The sequence below is a fragment of the Hippocampus bargibanti genome, linkage group LG06, assembly GCF_051943395.1.
Source record: "Hippocampus bargibanti isolate YZ-2025 linkage group LG06, ASM5194339v1, whole genome shotgun sequence".
Classification (NCBI taxonomy): domain Eukaryota; kingdom Metazoa; phylum Chordata; class Actinopteri; order Syngnathiformes; family Syngnathidae; genus Hippocampus; species Hippocampus bargibanti.
Genome location: NC_142739.1, coordinates 26,075,349 through 26,098,759, shown reverse-complemented (window position 1 = coordinate 26,098,759; position 23,411 = coordinate 26,075,349). Strand labels below are relative to the sequence as shown.

Below are 23,411 nucleotides of genomic sequence, written 5' to 3'. Positions count from 1 at the left end.
GATTTGGCCCCGGGGCCTTTACATTACACCATGACGTCCCTGATCCACTGCTGAAAATGATGCTTTGATCCTCTCCTCTTTCATCTAGAACTGCTTCATGTCACAAAGAGAGTACAGAAAGTGCTGAAGAATGAATGACTCTCTGTGTCTTTATGTTGTCATATTTGTTTTTTTTTATTTTGTTACTTCCGGGATGAGTGAACGCTGGCTGCCGCTGCTCACCCGCAAAAAAAAACATCCTGTGACTGTAAAGTGTCCTTGAGATTTTTGAAAGGCACTTATAAATGAAATGTATTCTTCGTCTTATTATTATTATTATTATTATTATTATTATTATTATTATTATTATTCAATCCAAATAAATCAAATGAATATTTTTTGACAGTACATGGATGATTCAACCATCCCACGGTGTGAGAGCGACTTCAATTTTTTTGGGGATGTAGAATGTTTCCCTTGCTGTAAATGGGTTCATGATACTGTCACATAATATGAATATTTTAACATAAACCTTTTACCTCAAGGGAGGATGTCCCTGCAGATGTTTCCGGGCCCGTTGAGGAACAGGACGTGCAGTGACACGTTCAGCCCGTAGGGGTCAACGGAGGTTGAGATGAGAGGGAAAATGAGCAGGAAAACGACGACGACGACGACGCCTTCGGTCATCTGTCAGTCTTTCAGGTCAATACCGAGCGAAGGGAGAGGAAATGGAAGAAGATTAAAAAAAAATGGCTGGGAGGGAAGCGGTATCGATTTCCCGCCGCTCAATTGCGTCTCTCCGAGCTCCAACAACATAGCACACACAATTCAATTATCCTTATCGGCCTTGCTTGTTGCTTGATGACACTTCCGCTGTCTTTCTTTACTTAGAGATACTGAGATGATAATAATAATAATAATAATAATAATAATAATAATAATAATAATAATAATAATAATAATAATAATTGGATTGGATTGGATATGCCTTTATTAGTCTCACAGTAATAATTAATAAATAATAAAGTAATAATTAATTAATTAATTAATAATAATAATAATAATAATAATAATAATAATAATAATAATAATAATAATGACCTTGAGAGTTTTGAAAGGCGCTTATAAATGAAATGTATTATTATTATTATTATTATTATTAATAATAATAATAATAATAATAAGAAGAAGAAGAAGAAGAAGAAGAAGAAGAAGAAGAAGAAGAACAAAAAGAACAAGAAGAAGAAGAACAAGAACAAGAAGAACAAGAAGAACAAGAAGAACAAGAAGAAGAACAAGAACAAGAAGAAGAAGAAGAAGAAGAAGAAGAAGAACAAGAAGAACAAGAAGAAGAACAAGAAGAAGAAGAATAGGATTTGGATTGGATTTGCCTTCATTAGTCTCGCAGTGGAGAAATTTACATTTCACAGCAGCAAAGTGATGAAAGGAATGAAAAAAGGAATAATAATAACAATAATAATAATAATAATAATAATAATCTTCATCATCATCATCACCATCATCATAATCATCATCATAAATTTCATTTATAAGCGCCTTTCAAAACTCTCAAGGTCACTTTACAGTCACGGGATAGGGTTTTTTTGTGGGTGAGCAGTGGCAGCCACATGCGTCAGCGTTCACTCAACCCGGTAGAAACTCAAATAGATAGAACGCTAGCTAGGCAATAGCGATATAGCGATATAGATAATAATAATAATAATAATAATAATAATAATAATAATACATTTAATTTCTAAGCGCCTTTCAAAACTCTCAAGGACACTGTAAACTTTACAGTCACAGGATATTTTTTCTGCGGGTGAGCAGCGGTAGCTACACACGCCAGCGTAATAGATTATCAAAAAGCTTTTTTTTTCATTTTGTCTTGTCTTCTGAGATGCAAATTAATTCATGGAAGACGATGACTGTTCTTCATTAAATGAGTCAGTTAGTTTAATTTAAAAAAAGTCAGACTTTGTTCTTGTGGGCGTTCGGGTTTTAATTGACTTTTTTAGTTTTTACGTTAAAAAAAAGTTTCCAACTTTCTTCTCATGAAGAGACATTTTATGTAAAAAAAATCTGTGTAAAAGTACAGTGTTACCTCAGCTTACGAACGCTTTAGCTCACGAACTTTTCGCCTTACGAACATTAAATTCGCGAGAATATAATCTTGGCATAGAAACTAGTTTTCGGCGGACGAACCAAACCACACAGCGTCACGGTGGCTGGCGGACGGGTTTTCGGCGGATGAACACCAAACCACATGGTCGAACTGCGCCACGGTGGGTGGTGGACTAGTTTTCCACACCTCCTTTCTTTGAGTGCAGACGTAGTTTGTTATCGAGTGAAGTACTTTTGCTATTATGGGTACCGAAAAAGACCCCACCACAGGCTAGTGTTAAGCCGAAGCAGACATAAAAGAAAATTACGGTCGAGCAGAAGAAGGAGATCATCGAAAAACACGAACGAGGTGTGCATCAGGTGGGGGAATAGACTCGGCACACTTCACGCCATGTTTTGGGAACGACCAATGAACACACGACCGTTTTTCACCTTTTTTTGTCCTTGGTCGGCTTTAAAAAGAAGCAAGCCGTAAATATTTAGACCAAAAACATGCTGGAAGGTCATTTGGAAGGGGTGGGGGGGTGCCTTTTGGAATTTGCCTCCCCCCCAGGCACACTGATGACAAATATGCGCCTGCATCTGATTGGCTGAGAGAGTCCCAGTTGGACTGCTGAGGCTCTCCTTCACTTCCTGTTTCTCACACTCTTGTTTTTGTGAGTGTGTGTGTGCGCATGCGTGTGTTATGAATGACCAGTACTGTATTGCCAACCGTGAATTTAATTAATTTGATGACTCATTACTTTTTCTACTATAAAGATTATTTCCATGGACATACTGTATACACATGTAACTACACAGATGATCGACATTGATGTATAAATATATACATACTCCCTGGTGCTTGCTACTATCTTTGTGACTGCTTTATTTTCCCGTATATGATAGCTGTCCGTGTTAAGCGCTTTGTTACAGCTTCAGCTGTTGTTGCTGATTGCTCCTTCCACTAAATATACTAAGTGAAAAGTTCAGAAAATGGATGTGTGGATACAAATTTACATTGAGATTACTGTAACCTAATTACATTACAAATATTGAAATTAATAATGATTCCTCAGACTAAATATATGGATCATACACAGCGATCGTTGTTACTATTACTTATGTTAGGATATAGTACTCGTGTTGTAATTTTACGAATTTTAAAAGGTAATTGAGTGACTTTACCATGTCGCCTGCGTTTTATTATGCCAAGTACTCACCGGTCCAACAAACTGGAAACGATTTCATCTTGGTGGCCACCAGGGGGCTCCATGTACCACATGTCCTCTTCGACATATGCCCTCGAAGGCTCTTTATCCAATTGGATCAGTCCAAGACAACGATAGATGTCTAATAACATCATCCAGGGCCGAGAGGAGTCTACCGCCATCGATCCTGGCCTTTCATATCGCTTATGAAATATTGATATTGGCTTCTATCTAGTCTAGATGATGGAAGCATTGTCTTTTTTTTCTAATGAGGGAAGACCGATTTCCTGTCTGGACTGAAGTCGAAGTCTCGCGTGAACGCTGGGAGGACGTGACCACGCGTCAAAATCACCCCTTAGTTGACTTTGTTTCACCTGGAATCAGGTGTGCATATGGCGAGAACGTGTTTAATACAGGCAATACTACAACTTTTTTCAAAGACTACTGTTTGTTTTCCTTTCAAAAATAACGTTATCTTACTTTAAATCTTATCTGTCACGACGAAAATCGAATGCTCACCATCCGTTCTACCGCTCTGCCCGAATGTTGGCGTGTGGCTCTTCTTCGCTTTTAAAATTCGAACCTCCTGTAAATTAATAAATGCTTCCCTCTGCTGATCGGAAATGGAATTTGTACGCATAGAACAACCTTTTTCCGTTTTATTTGATGTTTTATTTGTTGTGATCATGAATAAACGATGCTTTTCGATGTATTTTTTTTTCATTTGAAGTACGTACTTAATTAGTTTATTGAGTTTGAGGCAGTTTCCTCAAAACGATACAGACAGCTTTTTTTTTACAGACAAAGGTGATAACGTGACGAAATGATTGAAAAAAAACATGATTTCTCTTTTTTTCCCCTTTTTTTTGCGTTAGGATGCTTCAATATTGCCATGGCAGCGCTGGGGCCTGGCATGGCGCTCTTTTAACAACAGGGAGAGATAGAAGAGTGTCTTTGAACCAGTGACGTGCGGTGAGGTTCATGGCTGGTGAGGCACTGACGTAATCAATGACGTCACCGCTCGTCTCTACTTAATATTTGAACGGTAAATTCAGCGATTTTGAAAAAAATCCTAAAACGGTGAAGTTAAACGGACAAGAACTTTAAAGTAAAAATCACTAAATACATCTAACTGTTTAATTTGTTTTTTCATTTGATAATTCCATGACAGCTTTCCATGATGACAGGTGAGGCACTGCCTCACCTGCCTCCACTGACTGCACGTCACTGCTTTGAACAATATTTACTACCTTTGGACAAAGGACCTAAGGCCACGAATCAATTTGCCGCCGCTCTACGCTTCACATCGCAAAATCATACACAGTTGAACATATGACAACAGGGGGAATAAAAGCACCACAGCAACCCGACAAGATATGGATACAATATTTCATTTCATATACAAAAAAAATATGCTAAATGAGTGAAATATAAAATGATGCACTGTGCCATTATTCTATTGTACAACCAGCTGTCCAGCACAAGACTGAGCGCACAGTGTCTGGGAAATGAACGCTAAACATGCTAAGCTAAGCACTTTGCTACGCGCCCGCAGGGGGTAATAGCACTGCGGTCTGGGAAACGCTGAGTCGGGTGAGAAGGGGAATTCAATTAGCAGCCGCAGAGGCTAACGGTGCAGCGTCAATCACATTTGTGCTGAGAAAAAAAAAAGGAGCGGCCTATTAGATTAAACACTTCCCCACATCCATAAACGACTTGTCCGCTGGAAAGAAGCAAAACGTGTTCAATGCTCATCATGCGGTCACTTTATTTAGACCATAAGCACACAAAAAATAAATAAGTACATACAGGCATGAACGATACATAAATACTTTAAGTGGGATAGGAAATTATGTCTGGAGACAAATACTGTATAATATATCATCACTGTGTGAAGCGATAAATTGAAACATCGATCATTCTAAAAAGTGGAACACTTGCTTTCGGGTTATAAATTTAGAAGTTTTAGTGGGCTAGGGCAGCGCTTACCAACGCTTATTTACCCCATGGATGGCTTAAACGTCAGAGACTATTTTCAGTAGCCGGATAAATTCTACCAAATAATATGATATGACCTATGTGAAAAGCGCCATATTTTCTAAACAATAAAAATCATGACACAAGGAATGTCCCAACTGGCTGTACCACTCTGTGTTTGTAATGTTAATACAGTATTTGAACGGGCCTTCAAAATAAGATACAAAAACATAAATAAAAAGTGCACGACAAATACAATTCACCATCGCCGCATATTATGAAGAGTAGCTTGGTGCGTAGCAATCACCCTTCCGAGACAAATTTGTATTTTTAGGACTCCTGATTCTCGTCTTCCTTTTCTTGAAAATCATCAGCTCCTCTTCTGCCTCCGAAAGTGGCCTTTTCCCTTTATCAAAGATACATTGTTTTTTTTTTAACTCATTTTACTAGCTCCTGGGTTTCATTTAACCCGGTAACATATCACGTGACTGAGAAGCGCCCATTTATTTGAGTCGAATGTGAGATACTGTAGATCAGGGGTGTCAAAGTCATTTTTTTGCCTCGGGCCACATTGTAGTTATGGTTTCCTCTCGAGGGCCGTTATGAATTTGGGGAAGCCATTAGAATGTTTAATCCCCTCCACATATTACATATAGAGCACACACAAAATTAATGAATAACTCGTTTTCAAATCTGAAGTCAAGAATAATGACTTTTATTGTGGTTGACATCCAAAAATATAACATTTTGGCTCAGATTTTAGCGATCATCATGGAATTTAACAAGTTTGATTTGCTTTCGCGGGCCGAAAAAAAATGATACGGCGGGCCGGATTTGGCCCGCGGGCCTTGACTTTGACACCTGTGCTGTAGATGAACGTAACAGAGATCCTGGTGAATTTTCAAAATAAATCTTTCAAATTCCAAAATGAATACAGACGCTCCCCACCTTACGAACGAGATACGTTCCGAGCGGTCGTTCGTAAGGTGAATTTGTTCGTAAGTTCCTTCTGTGCTATATTTTGTATGGAATATACGTATAAGTCAAAAACTGAATGGGGAAGTATAAAACACAGGCGCACTAACAGTCGTAAAATAAATTCACACCTACTGTAGTATGAGGACATATATCTTTGGGTCTTCAGGAAGCCATTACTGAAGTTGCTGGCACATAATTACTGAATTACGTGCCAGCAGCCATTATTTTTTTTATGCATCACGTCCTCCAGGAGCATCTACTGGGAAGAGGGATTTCCTCCCCGCCCACATACTCTACGCAGCCAATCGTAAGCGAGCTGGGCCGGAAAAAGGCGCGCAATACAAAATCTAATTTACGGCATCTCTGTCCGAACATTCCTCAACATATTGCACACGTAAAAATGTTCGTATGTACCATTATTCGTAACTCGAATGTTCATAAGTTGAGGAGCGTCTGTAAAACGGAAGTAGTATAAGTTATTTAATTTTTCTATGCGGCCCGGTACTAAAAGAACCCCACGGACTGTTAGCAGTCTGTGACCTGGTAGTTGGGGATCACTGAGCGAGGGTATTTTTGTCAATGGTCATGGTTACAGTTTAGACTAGAGTTAAGGTCTGCGATTTAATGTTTTCGAATTTCAATCAGCGTGTACACACACAGCAACGTTTTTGTGCCTCTCCCAGTAGTGAGAATCTTCTGGGAAACTCCAAGCCGCCGCTGACTCCTTGTGGCAACTGACGGCGTGAACCACAAACCCGCTCATCTGTTTCTCCAGAACGTCCACCACGGTAGGGGCGTTGCCCTTGCGAGCGGCGCCCTCCATGATCTCCACTATGGCATCCCTGGGGACCGTCTGTGGCGCGGTGCTGAACGACACCACCAGGTTGATGTTGTTGACCTGGAGAACCTCGAACCAGTTGCGCCCCACCACGTGGTGGAAGCGTTCCCCGGCCCTCCAGTTGCGGTAGGTGCTCCCCGAGTGGTTGATGAGGCGCACCGACCAACTCACCCAGTCGTACTTTTTGACCAAAATCTCCAAGAGCTGCTGGGTGGTCTCCTGAAGGCTATCGCTTTGCTTCTCCTGGAGGAAGTGCTGAGCGTCCAGTTTGGCCTGTTCCGGAAAGGCATCCACGCAGGACTGGATGGTGGTTTTCATTCGGAGTTCGATCTCATCCATCTTGTGACTCCACTCTTGAATTTTGTCCTCTTCGTCCTGGTGGTTTTGAGTCAAGGCCGTGTGTCCCATCAGGGCAATGAGGCCTAAGCATAGAAGTTCTTTCATTCGCACGCAGAAGTCCTCCAGAAGGCGACGGTTTCTGGAGACGTACCTGAGGACACATCATGCAATCAACACATTTGTAAGACTGTCTTTTGCTAACGTCAGCGGTTTGAGATTGGCACCCTAACACCTTAACTCCAATTTTATTCAAACCCCAAATGAGTCTGATCATACGTACCCTTATAAACTCTAAACCCCATCCCTAAATTCAAAATCAAATATTGACATCTGATTAACCCAAACCAAATATAACCCCTGAACCTAACCTGTAATAGTAACCTAAAAATCCTCTGTAAACTCTAAACCCAACCTTAAGCATTCTAATCCACACCGTCACTCCCCAATCTTAACTTCTCGTTGAATTCAAAATGGCGGCAATTGAGTAAAACTCTCAAATTAAGAATGCACCTCAGCACTATTCCAGTTATTAAAAATGTAAAACTAGTAACTGTTTAATCGATTCGATTAATCGGATACCAGTAAAACAATATCACGTATAAGATCTCGAGTTTACCTTTCCACCACGTCCAAAATGGACTCTCCAAAACTGCTGTTACCCAGGAGTGCGTGATAGAGCACAAATAAGTTCTTCTCTCCACCACTCCTGGAGAAATGCTCCAGGAATAACTTGGTCTTGACCTCCCGAAACTGCGGTTTGGCTTCGATAATGTCCATGTACTTCCTGAACTGATTACGGAGGTTCTCCTCCACGGCAAAATACTGCGAGTCCAGCCGGGCCTTCTTGATTTCGCAATCAATGTCCTCCAGCTGGCCTGAAAGAAGGTCCAGATTGTTGCGAACGGTCAGGAACTGCTCCTTGACGTAGAAGACCTCCTTGCTGTGGACGTTGTCCAAAGCCAGGCGCAGAACCGGAGCGGCGGCCTGGCACAATGGGAAGAGCTCCCCGACTGCGCTGGCCACAACCTCGGCACCTCGCTCCAACATGTCCATGGCTGCCTCGATGGCTTCCTTCTTCTGAGCCAAAACCTTCTCCACGGGATTATTCATTGTCTACGAGACAGGAGAAATTTCAAGTCTGTATTTGTCGGCGATTGTTTTTCCGGCGGATTTATACAGTATACTGTGCCTTTGGTGTAGTACCAGTTTGCGCCACAACATGTCCTGGCAGCGCTGAGCTTTTGTAGAATATGTGCAGCGTAATTATCAGGGAAGTAGAATTAGTGAAAGTCCCCAGAAAAGCTGAGGACCTGTCCAACTGAGGACACTAAGAAACACTTTATTTAAAAAGCCTTAGCACGTTTTAATACATTTAGGAGGGTTACAATGATCATTTTAAATGAATGAATGAATAAATAAATAAATAAATAAATAAATCGCGAAAGAAATAAAAAATAAAGAAACAAAGAGAGAAATGAAGAAATAAATAAATAAATAATAAAAAAATAAAGAGAGAAATATAGAAATAAAAAACAAAGACATAAAGAGAGAAATAAAGGCAGAACGAAATAAAGAGATAAATGAAGAAATAAAGAAGTAAATAAAGAAATAAAAATATTTTTAAAAATAAAGAAATAAAAATATTTAAAAAAATAAAGAAATTAAAAGAGAAATCAAGAAATAAAGATTTAAAAAATAAAGAAATAAAGACAGAAATCAAGAAATAAATAAATAAAAAAGAGAGAAATAAAGAAATAAAAATAAAAAGAGAAAGAAATAAACAAAGAAATTAAAAGATACATAAATAAATAAATAAATAAATAAAGAGAAAAATTAATAGAGAAATAAAGAATTAAACAAATAAAGAGAAATAAAGATATCAAGAAATAAAAAGAGAAATAAAGAAATAAAAACAGAAATAAAAAAAATCAAAAGAGAAATAAATCAGAAAGACGTAAAGAAAGAAAGACAGAAAGAAACAAAAAGAGAAATACAGAGATAAATAAAGAAATAAGGACATACATTTGGAATTCACTGTAAATCAGTCGTTGTCGTGACAACAGTGTCGTCGTCAGACCGACTGAGCCGAGCTCCACGAGGCCAAAGAAGCAACAATGAGGGGGAAAAAAATGAGTACAGCAGAAGAGGGAGCGTCTGACATTGTTGTTCCACTCTCGGCATCCATTATTTATACCAGCAACAAGATTTCTTGAGCGGCGACTGTCGATTTGAAAAGTCACTTATCTCTCAGCCAACTAAGGTTACCGGAATCCATTTTGTTTTCTGTTATTGTGGTTCTTAACGTTTGGTCATCATACGATTTGGTTTGTAGGAATAATGTTCTAAACCCTTCATGGCAATTAGGTGGATTTAAAATATTTGTAATTCAATCAATGTCAATGAATCATAAATAAATCCCAAATGGAACCAATATCCGGTGATGTCTTTTTGGTATTTAAAGGAAAATCGACGTCTCTGGACAAGTTGTGTCCATAATTTGTAAACTGGCTTCAAATGACTTCTACTGAGCGTATTTTACAAAGATTCCACCGCATATAGCTATATTTAACGTTTTAAGACTCGCGCTGAATATTCCGGAAGTCTTGTTTTTGAGTTGGTGACGAGTCCGTACGTGACGTCACTGAACGAACGCCCATGACCGAAAAAAAGGACACATTGTAGCAGTCCTTCCATCACGTCAATGCATTTTGCTGTGCTTGTTTACTCTGAAAACGTCATGTTGCACCAAAAAGAGCCAGAAGAGGGCGACCAAGCTCCATATAAGGAATTTATCCGCCTGTGGAAATGGGCTGATTAATTCCTCACAGGAACTCGGTCGCCATTTTCTGCCTCTTTTTGGGTGACACACTTCCCCCCAATGTTGCCTCAAAATGGCATGGAATGAATTATTTAATCGATTGCATACATGTATGCTTTCTTCTTCAGAACTCTTTGAATCATATTCATAAGTGGATGTATAACAAGAAAGCATATTCTCCGAATCTGAAGCCATTGATTTGATTCTCCAGCAATGCAAGACGTCTTGGCGTGACGTTGTTTTTTTAATTAAAATTTTTTTTGAACAGTTAGAAAAGGGAGAACATGGTCACATTGAGCATCATCTGGTCAAAACATCAAAACAAAACATAGATCACATGACCATCTCAATAAGACGTTTTACATTCCTTGCAATTCTGCCGATGCAATGTCCTGTTCACGATGCCGTATAAGAAAGAAAAGTAAAACAAATAATGAAAAAAACAAAAAAAAACATTTTTTAATCATTTAAATACTGGCAGGGGAATACAACTCTTCCCTGGTTTACACCTACAAAACATTTTCACTTTATGGTGTCATGTTTCGATTTGCGACCAATTGGTCGTTTCAATGAGTAGCAGTTAAAAGGACTCCCGGCATGACCATTCAGAGTCCGTCGAGTCATTGTTTGTTTCACCCTGTCAGGTTTGTTTCATTTTGTCATGTTTTACTCATGGTTTTGTTTGCTACTTTGGACATTTTTGTTCTGATGACTTTTTTTGCTTGAGATTTTGTTCCTGCTGACTTGATATAATACGATTTGTCAAATACACCCTGTTCCTCCATCACCACCACCACCATCTTACAAATCGTGACATGCGGTGACTTTAAATACAAATACTTAGTTACAATCTACCACAGATTATCATATACTTTCAACCACCGAAGCCGTCATCAGATTTCCACCATATTGGATGTTGCCGGCTATCAAGCTCGTAATGTTTTCATAAATAAACAAAAAAAAATCACTAATAAAATACAAAATTGGAGGTAGTGATGTCATACACACAAAATGGAGGCTCTGTGTATGTGTGTGTCCTTGACTGAATACGAGCATCCGAGGCCAGGTGGAAAGGGGGGGGGGGGCTCCTTAATCTCTATAAATCATCAAAAATAATAAAATACAAGGCCAATTCTCTCTAGATAAAGTGATAAATAGAAACAAAACCTGGACCAATGTCGTGGAGGCGTGTTTTTAGCACAAGTGGCCCCACACTTGACGTCACCTCACTTTGCATGCGTATTTCTCATCTCCAGCCTGGATTAAAAATACATAAAAATACAAAATCAGCACATTCTTCTCACCTCTTATTCTTTTTCTTCTTTTTCACGTCGGACAAGTTCCTGAGTGGAAGATTCCCAGCGTGCTGCTTGTGAGGAAAAGCTGCATGGGGAGGGGTCCTAAAGAAGAGAGAGAGAAGGAGTGAGACGCAATGGAGGGATGAGGGTGTTCGGAGAGTGTGCGCAACGTGACAACATCTTGCTGGTGTTTTTTTTTTTTTTTGTCTCAACCAAGATGGATTTTCACGTCAATGATTCTTTTGTTATTTTTTAAGTATTTTTTGAAGGGGTCAGTTTTGAGGAGCCTCTTTGGGATGTTCAACATCATCCACGCCATTGAAGGTAAGAACACGATCTTATTTATTTTTCATACATGACTAAAGAAAATTAATAATCAAGTGTGTATTCATTTTAAAATGAAGAATCAAGTGTGTAGTGATTTTAAAGCCATTTAAAAACTAGACAACGTGTGTATGCTGAACACTAATCCGTTTTAGATGGGATCTTTTTTTAGCACTGAATGTGTCTAAAATGTTCGATTTACACATTGTAATTATGAGATGGTTTTATTTGTAGTAGATATGCAGGTGATAGCACAAATGTTCCTTCATGGGGGAAAAAAAGCAAACGACCCCCTCCCCACAACCAACAACAACCTGCACCAAAAATAAATCACAATGACGCAAATACTGCCTGATAGAAGCCACATGCGAGCGCGTCAGTCAATTGATTACTGTCTCTATTTATTTTTTCGTTGGTTTCGTTTTCATTGTTCTTTTTTTTTGGAGGTGGGATGTTTTATGTGACTCCCCTCATCTCTTGCATGGATGAGCAGCAAAATTATACAGCATTTTTCATCTCTATGTTCTAGATGAGATGATGAATTGGGCATGTTTAGAACCAGTTCATCTGGTTCTATTTACGGGGTTTAGGCACTTAATATCCATTCTTAATATTTATAAAAGCTATCGTAGTGTTCAATTTAAATGGTGATACGTATATGTGATACATCATACAGCAAGTAAAGAGGGAATATTATTGGATGTGGCTGTAATGGGCAGTTTCCTCCGTGGAAACAGGTGTAATGTTGGAAGTTGAAGGAACACCGTCACATGGTGGACATTTTGAGAACTACAGTACACGTCCTCGAATAATTTTCCGTCTAAACGACAGTATTAACGTTATTTTTTTCTGACAAAATGATTTGACCAATGTCAAGTCAAAAAATATGCAATACGTTAATGGATTAATAAAAAGGCTTCTACATAGCGATGCTTTGGAGAGGCCGAGTTTGGCCCAACTACAGCGATATGTTCTATATTTCGATAGACCTTTTTTTAAATGAATTGTAAGAGTAATTTAAAATGTATTTTTAGATTTTGCCATACGTATCGTGCAACACACGTCCAGTATTTTTTCTATACAATTTATCCTATTTCGTGCCGCTGGGTATTGGGCCTTAAACACAAGCTGAATTTAGACGAAAGGTACACTGCCCCCTGCTGGTATGTTGGCCACTCGGTCGCAAATCAGATTTACACGATACACTACGACTATACATACCTTTTTAGTTTTTTTGTCGTTTCATGTAGCGTATACAACCGCCATAAGATTGGGTACGCCTGTATTATCAAACGAGAACCAATTTTTACAAGTTGGAAATGTTTTAAAGATAAAAAAATCACAACTTCGTCACAGCTGAACCAGAAAGATAACTTGGGAAATGATGGCGTCCCATTGGATAACATAGCATTTTCGCTAGCATCACTAGCAGGCAACGAGCTTGTTGGCGCTAAAAACTTGCTAGCTCGAAACATTTTATCACTTCTAAAATAACAATACACAATCATGATCACATACGATTTTGTATTCTGAAATTAATTGCAGTATTTTGGGAAAGATGGATTTTTGATGTATTCACATCACTGTCTTTTGTTTTAAAGAGAAACTAAATGCAAAGTGGTTTGGCAACTATTTGTTTAAAATAGTCCTAATAGTCGTAATTTATATGCAATCAGAATTAATCAGCTAAGGCGACTGACATTTTGCATTGACATGTTTGTTAGGACTACAGACGTCCCGATTCAAATGTCCAGTAAGACCAGAAAGCTAGCAGTCAGGAAAATGAAAGGACTCACAAAATCATGGATACATGAACTTATTTATTTGTCGTGGTGCTTAAAACCTGCAGCAATAACAAAAACAGAAAAGTAGCCCGATACAATCAAATGGCCTACATCAGAATAGTATACAGATTTTAGTCAACTGTTTTTTTTAACTGCATAATAAGACTTAAAGGACAACCGACATCTCCAGACAAGTTGCATCCATAATTTGTAAAATGGCTTTGAATGACTTCTACTGAGCGTATTTTACAAAGATTCCACCGCATATAGCCATATTTTACATTTTAAGACTCGCACTGAATAGTCTTGTTTTTTGAGTTAGTGACGAGTCCTCACCCTACGTCACTGAAGGAACACCCCTGACCGAAAAAAGGACACATTGCAGCAGTCCTTCCATCACGTCAATGCATTTTGCTGTACTTTGGTCTGAAAACGTCGTGTGGGACCAAAAAGAGGCACATGGGGCGACAAAGCTCCATGTAAGGAATTAATCAGCCTGTGGAAACGGCCTGATTAATTCCTTACACAGCTTTGTCGCCATTTTCTGCCTTTTTTGGGTGCAACATTTCCCACCAATGTTGCCTCAAAATGGCACGGGATAAATTCTTTAATCGATTGCAAAAATGTATGCTTTCTTCTTCAGAACTATTTGAATCATATTCATAACTGGATGTGTAACAAGAAAGCATATTCTCCGAATCTGAAGCCATTGTTTTGATTCTCAAGCAATGCAAGACATCTTGGCGTGACGTCACGAACTGGGGGCGGGACTTTCTGAAAATGCCCAATTCGCAGCTCAATTTTTTTGCAGATTTTGTACACGTTAAGTCATTTTTATTGTTTTGCATTTGAATAAAAATATCATACTGCGTGTTTTGGGCATTTTAGATGCTATAAAACGTTTTTCTGATGTCAGTTAGGAAACAAAAAAGTGACATCGGTTGTCCTTTAAAATACATGTAAAAGGATGTCTCATAAGATAGTGTAAATAAAAAAACTAAACAATATAAACACAGAGGCACCATTGGCAGCAAACAAAAAAAAATGTATTTTTGGGGAAAAATAGAATAAATTCAACCTGAAATGGCTGCTGTTTATCAGATAAAGTGCCAGTACAACACAAAGTGACCTACTCAGCATGAACTTCGATGCCCGTTTTTTTTTTAAGTCGTTCTGCAGAACATGTGATAGGAAGTGCTTCAAAAGTAGTGTTGGTAGAACTCAAGCGGCGTTCTCTTCTAGTGTCATAAAAACAAGTGTAACCACACACTTAGTGTTCAGGTATGCATGCGCTGAGTGTGCCATCACGATATAATGTTCATCCGACGAAACATTTTTGGTCTTGCTGATTTTTCATAACATCTCACCAGCCGGTTGGAATCGCGATACACCCATCGGCTTGGCATGCATCCAAACTTGTAACAAAGAATATGGAGACGTTTCATGGGTGGGTGGTCCGAGACTTAATAATGCAACATTTAAATTAACAGGCGCCTTCTGGAGCACTCCAGGTCGCCTTACAAAGTTGATCAAAATTCAAAAGAGTGGTCCCAGTGTTCTTGTCTAAACAGCGGTGGGCAAAGTCGAGCGCGCAAGAGCCAAATAGTCATTTTAATTGTATACACGGGCCAGCTCGCGGGACTTTCTCAGATGTTAACTGAACTATTTCCAATTCCTTTTACAGTATTTCATTAACTCAATGGCTGTTACGGACGCTTACATTTGTCGATGATGACCAGCCAGTACTAAAAGTGAACTAAAAGGCCAGCAGGTGGCAGTTTTGCATCACTTTGAATTTGAGATCAGCACAGCTTTTAAGTAGAAGAGAAAGAGTAGGTGGTTTAAAAAATTAATTTAGGCACCTGACACTCCAACGCAGTCAATGGGAGGGAACATAAGGAATCTGACATTCACTGTTAAGACAGCTTGCTGAGTTTCTTTGGCGTGATTTCATCAAAACCCCTTTCTCTGTATTTTTTATTTTATTAAGTTATGGCTGTCACAATACCTACAAAGTTACTTTTCTGTTGACAAGTTTGCATTGACGCAAAGCTTTTCCGCCCATTTGGAATCAGTGCGTGTTTCACCGCTAGTTACTAAAGAAGAAGAAAATCTTGAGTGTCAACTTTCTGGTTTGGTGCTTCTAAGATGGAAGAACCTAACCTCGAATACTCAGTCAAAGTGCTTGTAAAATGGCGGGCATTCAATTATTAAAAAAATAAAGTAATCGGTTTAAAAAAATTAGGTAAAAAAATAAGTAGAATTTTTGCCCATTTCTTCTTACTTACAATACACTAATCTGTTCATTATTAAATTACAGGAAAAAAACAACAATCAATTTAACCCAAAAAAAATCTTTATAAATCAATATTTGATGGTGCTTGATAATATAAACGTTGACCAGGCCGCGTAACGAACGTGTCTTTGCCCACCGCTGCCCTTGGAAGTTAAACAAATGACGAAAATCCCGTGTACCCGATTCAGCGGCACATGCGCAGCGCGTGCTGCATCTTGTCCTGCACGTTCTCCATCTTTTCGGCCCACTCTTCGCTCAGGCCGGCGTCGTCGTCGCCGATGACGGCGGCGTAACCCATCAGGGCGATCAAGCCGATGCAAAACAAGTAGGTGAGGCGCGTGCACAAGCGCTCCATGGCTCGACGATCGCCGCCCGAGTGCTTCAGGAACACCTCAATGCGACAACAAAAAAAACAACTTGTAGAAAGGCGGGAAATGCTGGCCTCTGCTGGTGACTGGAAATTGCAGCACCGGAGGTCCTTTAAAGGACAACCGACGTCTCCGCACAAGTTGTGTCCATAATTTGTAAAATGGCTTCAAATGACTTCTATTGAGCGTATTTTAATAAGATTCCACCGCATATAGCTATATTTTACGTTTTAAGACTCGCGCTGAATATTCAGGAAGTCTTGCTTTTGAGTTGATGACGAGTCCGTACGTGACGTCACTAAAGGAACGCCCCGGACCGAAAAAAAAAAGTAGCAGTCCTTTCATCACGTCAATGTATTTTGCTATATTGTTTGGTCTGAAAACCTTGTGTTGCACCCAAAAGCCGCCAGAAGAGGGCTTCCAAGCCCAAGGAATTTATCAGCCTGTGGAAACGGAGGTGCCCACAGGAGGTCGCCATTTTGTGCCTTTTTCTCCGTGAGAAATTTCCCCTCAATGTTGCCTCAAAATGACAGGGAATAACTTCTTTAATCGATTGCAAACATGTATGTTTTACTCTTCAGAACTATTTGAATCATATTCATAACTGGATGTGTAACAAGAAAGCATATTCTCCGAATCTGAAGCCATTGTTTTGATTCTCCAGTTATGCAAGACGTCTTGGCGTGCCGTCACGAACTGGGGGGGCGGGACTTTCTGAAAATGCCCAATTCGCAGCTCAATTTTTTGCAGATTTTGGACACTAAGTCATTTTCAATGGTGTTTTGCATTTGACTAAAAATATCATCCTGCGTGTTTTGGGTATTTTAGAGGCTATAAAACGTTTTTCTGATGTCAGTTAAGAAACAAAAAAGTGACATCGGTTGTCCTTTAATTGTAATTATTGACGAGCCTGATGTGAGGGTGAATTGATTGTGTTAACAATTCAAAGTACCGTCAGTGTGGTCTGCGACTCACCTCAAGGATAGGCCGACTGAAGAGTTTGGGTTTCCCCACCACGCCGTCGTAGAGCGTGTGTAAATTCTGGTCGCCCAGATCGTCGGCGTAACTGCGGGCGAAGTCTTCCTTCTTGCGCTCGCTGTGCTCGGGCCGGGCCTCCACCAGCTCCATGAATTTGCGGAACTGGTTCTTGAGGTTCTCCTCTACAGAGGCGTACTGACTATCCAGAGTTTCCTTCTGGATGGCAACTAGCGCCTGTCGGTTTTTGCGCGAGAGCTCATCCAGCGCCCGGTTGACCGAGCCGAACTCGCGCTTGAGCGTGCGGATGTCCTCGTCGTCGATGTGGTGGAGGACCACGCGCATTAGCGAGCCCGCCACGCCAAAGATGGGGTTGACCACGGCCGCCGCCGATGAGATGGTGGCTACGCACTGCAGTACCTTCACCACGCCTTGCTTCAGTTTAGCGTGCTCCTCCACGATCTCCTCTTCCATGATGGCTGGGGGGGTCAAGTGGCTAGGGGGTGCGAGGGCAGATAGACATTAAAAACTATACACTCGACGGAGTCATAGTTATAATATAGGATAAGATAGTAGCGCTGTGGGAGCCTCTCTTATACAGTAGACCAGTGACAGGCCATCAAGGCCTGCAAAGCCTTCTCTGCCGGCCTAAAAATATCTCTGATGTGAATTATATTTTGTTCATGAATTATTATTCAATAATTCCAAATTGTCTTTCACCTTCTTTTCATTACTTTTCCCCGATTGCGCTGCTTCCAGACGTGCGTTTTCATATTTAAGCATTTCACCAATCACATTACAGTCATCATTAATTACCAGGGTCAGAAATCGACCTGGACGCCTTCACAATCATTTCTGCAGGCTGTGTAGCATCGGCAGCCAGGCGCCAGCGTTCACTCAATCCGGAAGTAACTCAAATAGAAAGAAAGCAAGTTGACTACCCAATAGATAGCTAATAGCTAGCCAGCCAACTAGATAGTTAGTGTGAATATTTCTTGACAGGCGTATTTCTCGATTTATTTATCTAGCAATCCAGCTATCTCGCTAGCTAGCTATTTGCTGTGTAGCTACCTGGCCGGCTATCTATCGACCTAGCTATTAGCTACATAGCTATCTAGCTGGCTGGCTAGCTATCTAGCTGGCTAGTTATTATCTATCTATTGGCCAACCAGCTAGGTTTCTATCTATTTAAGTTACTTCCGGGTTGAGTGAATGATGGCGCGTGTGGCTGCCGCTGCTCACCCACAGAAAAACGTCTCCTCTGACTGTTAAGTGACCTTGAGAGTTTTTAAAGGCGCTTACAAATGAATTGTATTATTATTACATTATAATATAGCTAGCTAGATAGCTAGCTAGCTAGCGAATAGATAGCTATTCTCTTTGACTACAAGATTATGCGCTAATTTAATGTCATCATTCAATCATTTCCACCTCAATTGTCTGATAGCGAGCCTTTAATTATAAAAACGCCATCGCTCTATCTCGCTAGCCATCTAGCTATTGCTATCGGATAATGAAAACCATACTCATTACAGCAAAACCGGAGTAGTTGGCAGGTAGGTTGCCTTATGGCAACATTTGTCACTGCGGAGGATAGACGAACAGCTCATATGCAACACAAATCCGTTGATGTGAGCGTAGCATTGCTAACTGATCGCCTTGGCGGCGTGCGAAAGGTTCCACACGCACTTTCACGGAGTATTCACAAATCCTTACATGCTTAATTAGTTTTTCCTCTCCTCCTTCCCTCAAGCTCCCACTGGGAGAAAAATGTCGTCAGGCACCGCCCTGCAGGAACACATAAAAGATTGATTAGCATAAAAAAACACAAATTGAGAGAAAGACAATCCAGAGATATTTTTGTTTTCCAGCAAGGAAAGAGTTAAGCACCAGACTCTCCTGTTTCGCTGCAGTAGTTTTCGTTTCAGCACCAGGCTTGCTGCAAGCGGACATCTTGGGGGTGATGCGATAGCTCCACGTGGGCTTAGGCCAAAAAAATGACGATAGAACCTTTATGTGACGGAATTGCGAGCCGCTTTTTTTGCTTAAACCCTTCATAAATGTCCAACAATCAGCCTGAAACGCTCGAATACATTTCCAAAGCCTTCAGGGCGTGTTTCAGTTTTGCATGCGTTACCACAAAACACCGCTAGAGGGGAGTAAAGGGTCTTCGCTCACTCCTGATTTCAGCACCACGACCAGTGGACTGAAAACAGACTTCAGCCATCGGTGGCCAAATTAGCAAAATTAGCACAAAATTGTGGCACTCCATTGAGAAAAGTGGCGTTTTTGTTAATTTTTACAAAATCCGTGTCTTTTCTATAAAAGTAAAGTTTAATTGTGGCATAAATTGAATTGTTTTGTTGTTTCCGCAGATCACGATGAAGTGGTCGACCAGTCCAGTGAAGCAACTCAAGACGGCCGGCAATTATGAGGATATGATGCAAAGGAAGATTTATGGTGTTGAACACAACTGAGGTGATCAAAAAATCCGTGAGGTGAGAAGAGTATAAACTGGCCATGATTTTGATGCACTCAAAATGGCAGCCATTTAGTAGTTGTTCAAATAAAAAGTGACATAATCACAGGCAGAAGAATTCAAGATTGCCAACATTTAAAAAGAGCTGCAACAATCTCAAAATGACAATCGTTCAATAGGTTTTAAAAGACAGCCAGAGAGCTTCCGATGTTGTTTTCGATGAAATCAGTAGTCTTTTGTGTATGTTTCTGGCCTACTGGTTAAATCAATTGTCAAAAAAAAATGTCAGCCTTTAATTTAAATGATTTGAGCGATTTGTATACTATCAAGTGATTGTTGTTCACCACCAAACACCTCTTGTGGTTTTATTGCATTTAAATATTTACAAAATGTATAACTTGACATATTTAGAGTGAAAACACAGGAAATTGTCTTGGAGGTTGACACTTGTATCCAAACCAAACAAGGAAGTGGGCTGCCTGCTGACGTCACCTGTTGCCAGCTCGACAGCCATCTTGGACGCACTGTAACTAGGCATAGCATTGAGCTAACGCTAATTAAAAAAATACACAAATCACTCGAATTCCATTTCATTAAAATTCACAATTTATACTTCAAGCGATATTCTTCTTATACGTAAACATTTATAAGTCCATTTTGGTGTGCGTCTGGATAAAAATGGACTTCCAGTGAGGCAGTTGAAGCCATTAGAAGCACACACCCTTGAGGCTCATCAACTTTAAATAAGTACGACGACTGACGCTAAAACAATGGAAGGTCTTCCGGACTTGTTAAATGTTTGTGGAGATTTCAATAGTCAAACATCCGCTTTGGAGGCCCACAAGCAGGCTCAACCTCCTTCCTGCCTGCTTTGGCTCCCTCTAGCCGCGCCTCCATGTTTGCTTTTTAACGCACAGCCATGGTCCGGGCCGATTGAAAATATAGCAAACACGCCAAATTGACCCCTAAAATTGGTCTTTCTTGGGCTCAACCTGTACTAGACTTTACCCATTTGCATTTTAAGGAATATTGGCAACCATTGGCCAAGAAAAGTCTGCTTATTTCCTACCTTGTAGTGAATTACTTGCACCTTGGAGTGCCTCTCCGACGGCCCAACCTCGACTGGCTCCTTCTTCTTCCCAGCAATCCCTGCAAAATGGACACGTCCATGTACGTTCAACATGTAGGGGTGAAAATATTGGCATAAACCATCATTTAAGAGCCGAAATATTCCACTATACGCCCAAAACGGTCATTTGAACCCAAATAGAGAGATATCTTCCAAGCGCCACATAAAAACGCTCAATAAAATGTTTAAAATATTAAAAACACACATTCACATTTGGAGTAATACCCCCTTTATTTTGAACATATTCAAGCCCATACCGGGTTCAAAAATTCCCAACCAAAACGTCATTGTCAGCCTGTGCGCAACCGACCTCCGAAACCAACGCGCTGAGCGATTTTCCAACCCCCGCGGCATCTTTTAGATACCAACAAACACTCCATTCACGATATTTATAAGTCCAAGAAACACTTTAGTATTTCAAGACTGCTTGAGGATCACTTGCAAGCCAATCAAAATCCAAAGAGTTGAGACGACAAATGAAACTTCATGTAAGGTTCACGGGTGCGCTCTGATGTCATTCAGATTTTTCAATGAACTCCGATTGAGTACAAAACAAGTAAAAATCCAAAACATATTATAAAAACGCCATAAGCATCAAAATTTTATCGTAAAAACGCGAGTTCCGCTGGTAAAAAAATGAATATTGTGTCAATTTTACCGCACAGCCTTCCACCCAGCGCACCAAGCAGGCGCACACACCACTGGAAGTTGAACCATTCTCTATGCAGCGCCTTTTAGTCTTCCAATTGCTTAAATAAACGTAGAATAAAGCATCAGTGCTGCTTCCAACGCATTTCCCCGCTCCACAGGCGAATAATGTGACACAGTCGAGCCCTTTCACGCGCAGAGCCAGCCACAGGCTGCGCGCGCAGGTCGCCATCTGCTCATTCGCCTTTCTTTTTTTCTTTCTTTCTTTGTTCGGCGCTCTCTACTCAAAAAGACGTTCCATAAATCTCGCGGTGCAAAGGCGCTAGTAACCAAAAACTCGTCAATCGTGCAACTAGAGTGATTCAAAGCTGGTTATAGCTGTTTTGCCCCAAAACAAACGCCCCTAGGCTCCTGGTTTGCATGCAAATAAGACGCGCCGGCTTCACTTGGGCGCAAATTAAGGCGTCGTACCTGCTACAAAAATATAAAAAAATAAAAAAACCTCAGAACTCGCCTCGTATTTGCATATTCAGACCCAAGAGTAGGTATTCGCATCTAAAATGAAGAGCCCCTCCAGCACAGTTTGCTCCTGCTGCAACCGCGTTGTGACAAAAAGAAGCACGCTTGTTCAGTGAAGCAGCTGTCGAGCGGATCCGGTTGCAAGTGTGCACCAAACTCGCCAACTGTTGCAATTGGGCATCATCAGATCAGCTGTCTGCTGCCTGATTACAACCCCGCCTGTAGAAATAATCCAAACGCTGTTTTTGATCACATTATGGGTTGTTTTAAAGGACAACCGATACCATTTTTTTCCTAACTGACATCAGAAAAACGTTTTATAGCATCTAAAATACCCAAAAACACACAGGCTGATATTTTTAGTCAAATGCAAAACACCAATAAAAATGACTTAAAGCAGGGGTGTCAAAGTCATTTTTTGCCGTGGGCCACATTGTAGTTATGGTTTCCTCTCGAGGGCCGTTATGAATTTGGGGAACCCATTAGAATGTTTAAATCCCTTCAAATATTACATATAGAGCACACAGCAAATTAATGAATAACTCGTTTTCAAATCTAAAGTCAAGAATAATGACTTTTATTGTGGTTGACATCCAAAAATATGAAATTTTGGCTCAGATTTTAGCAATTATCATGGAATTTAACAAATTTGATTTGCTTTCGCGGGCCGAAAAAAATGATGTGGTGGACCGGATTTGGCCCGCGGGCCTTGACTTTGACACCTGTGACTTAAAGTGTCCCAAAACTGCTTCAAAATGACCTCTGAAACTGCGAGTTTCAGAAGGTCCCGCCCCCTTGTTCGTGACGTCACGCCAGGATACTCCAGACACACAACAATGGCTTCAGAGAGTTCAGATTGGGAGAAGATGCTTTCTTGTTACTCATCCAGTTATGAATATGATTCAAATAGTTCTGAAGAGGAAAGCATAAATGTTTGCAATCGATTAAAGAAGTTCTTCCGTATCAATTGTGTTATCAATTTGTTATGTTTCATTTTCAAAATTATTTATCTAAGAAATGCACTAGAACTGTAGAATTAAATGTTTTGATGAAAAAATACATTTTCTTGTGTCTGTATGCAGCGTTTTGTCAGCAAATAACACTTGAATAAATGAGTAGTCAGTAATCCCTTGCTACTTCGCGGTTTTGATACATCAGTTTTTTTTTCCAGGAAAAAACATCAGAAAAAAAATGCAGAATGACTCAGCCGTTTTGTATGTAGCAGTAGCTTGAACGCCGGGGCGTGTGGCTGCCACTGCTCAGTGTGTCCTTGAGAGTTTTGAAAGGTGCTTATAAATGAAATGTATTATTATTATTATTGATTGGTTCCCAGCGCGTGACATTACCC

General features: G+C 40.2%; 2 protein-coding genes across 3 annotated transcripts; both read right to left on the bottom strand.

Moving 5' to 3' along the window:
* Positions 1-4,529: 4,529 nt before the first annotated feature.
* Positions 4,530-11,682, bottom strand: LOC148897017 (protein rapunzel-like). The gene is made up of 3 exons (XM_088998240.1): positions 11,548-11,682; positions 8,042-8,538; positions 4,530-7,576 (listed from the first exon to the last, which is right to left on the bottom strand). The coding sequence occupies exons 2-3, from the start codon at positions 8,533-8,535 to the stop codon at positions 6,886-6,888; spliced, it is 1,185 nt and encodes a 394-aa protein (XP_088854366.1). The 5' UTR covers positions 8,536-8,538; positions 11,548-11,682; the 3' UTR covers positions 4,530-6,885.
* Positions 11,683-13,665: 1,983 nt separating this feature from the next.
* rpz (rapunzel) lies at positions 13,666-23,310 on the bottom strand. Of its 2 annotated transcripts, XM_088998244.1 has the most exons (5): positions 20,837-23,310; positions 19,005-19,076; positions 17,289-17,784; positions 16,125-16,336; positions 13,666-15,064 (listed from the first exon to the last, which is right to left on the bottom strand). In XM_088998244.1, exons 3-4 carry the CDS (start codon positions 17,760-17,762, stop codon positions 16,130-16,132), a joined length of 681 nt encoding a protein of 226 aa, XP_088854370.1. In that variant the 5' UTR covers positions 17,763-17,784; positions 19,005-19,076; positions 20,837-23,310; the 3' UTR covers positions 13,666-15,064; positions 16,125-16,129. The 2 variants fall into 2 exon arrangements, with proteins under 2 accessions (XP_088854370.1, XP_088854369.1); XM_088998243.1 differs by having other exon boundaries at positions 13,666-16,336; positions 20,837-23,302.
* Positions 23,311-23,411: the final 101 nt, after the last annotated feature.

Bases quoted from the DNA above. Each gene is read 5' to 3' on its own strand.
- LOC148897017 (XM_088998240.1), bottom strand. From the start codon at position 8,535: ATGAATAATCCCGTGGAGAAGGTTTTGGCTCAGAAGAAGGAAGCCATC. The intron at 7,577-8,041 runs GTAAACTCGAGA...ATGTGTCCTCAG, and splicing joins ATTTTGGACGTGGTGGAAAG to GTACGTCTCCAGAAACCGTC.
- rpz (XM_088998244.1), bottom strand. From the start codon at position 17,762: ATGGAAGAGGAGATCGTGGAGGAGCACGCTAAACTGAAGCAAGGCGTG. The intron at 16,337-17,288 runs GTGAGTCGCAGA...TGTCGCATTGAG, and splicing joins TCAGTCGGCCTATCCTTGAG to GTGTTCCTGAAGCACTCGGG.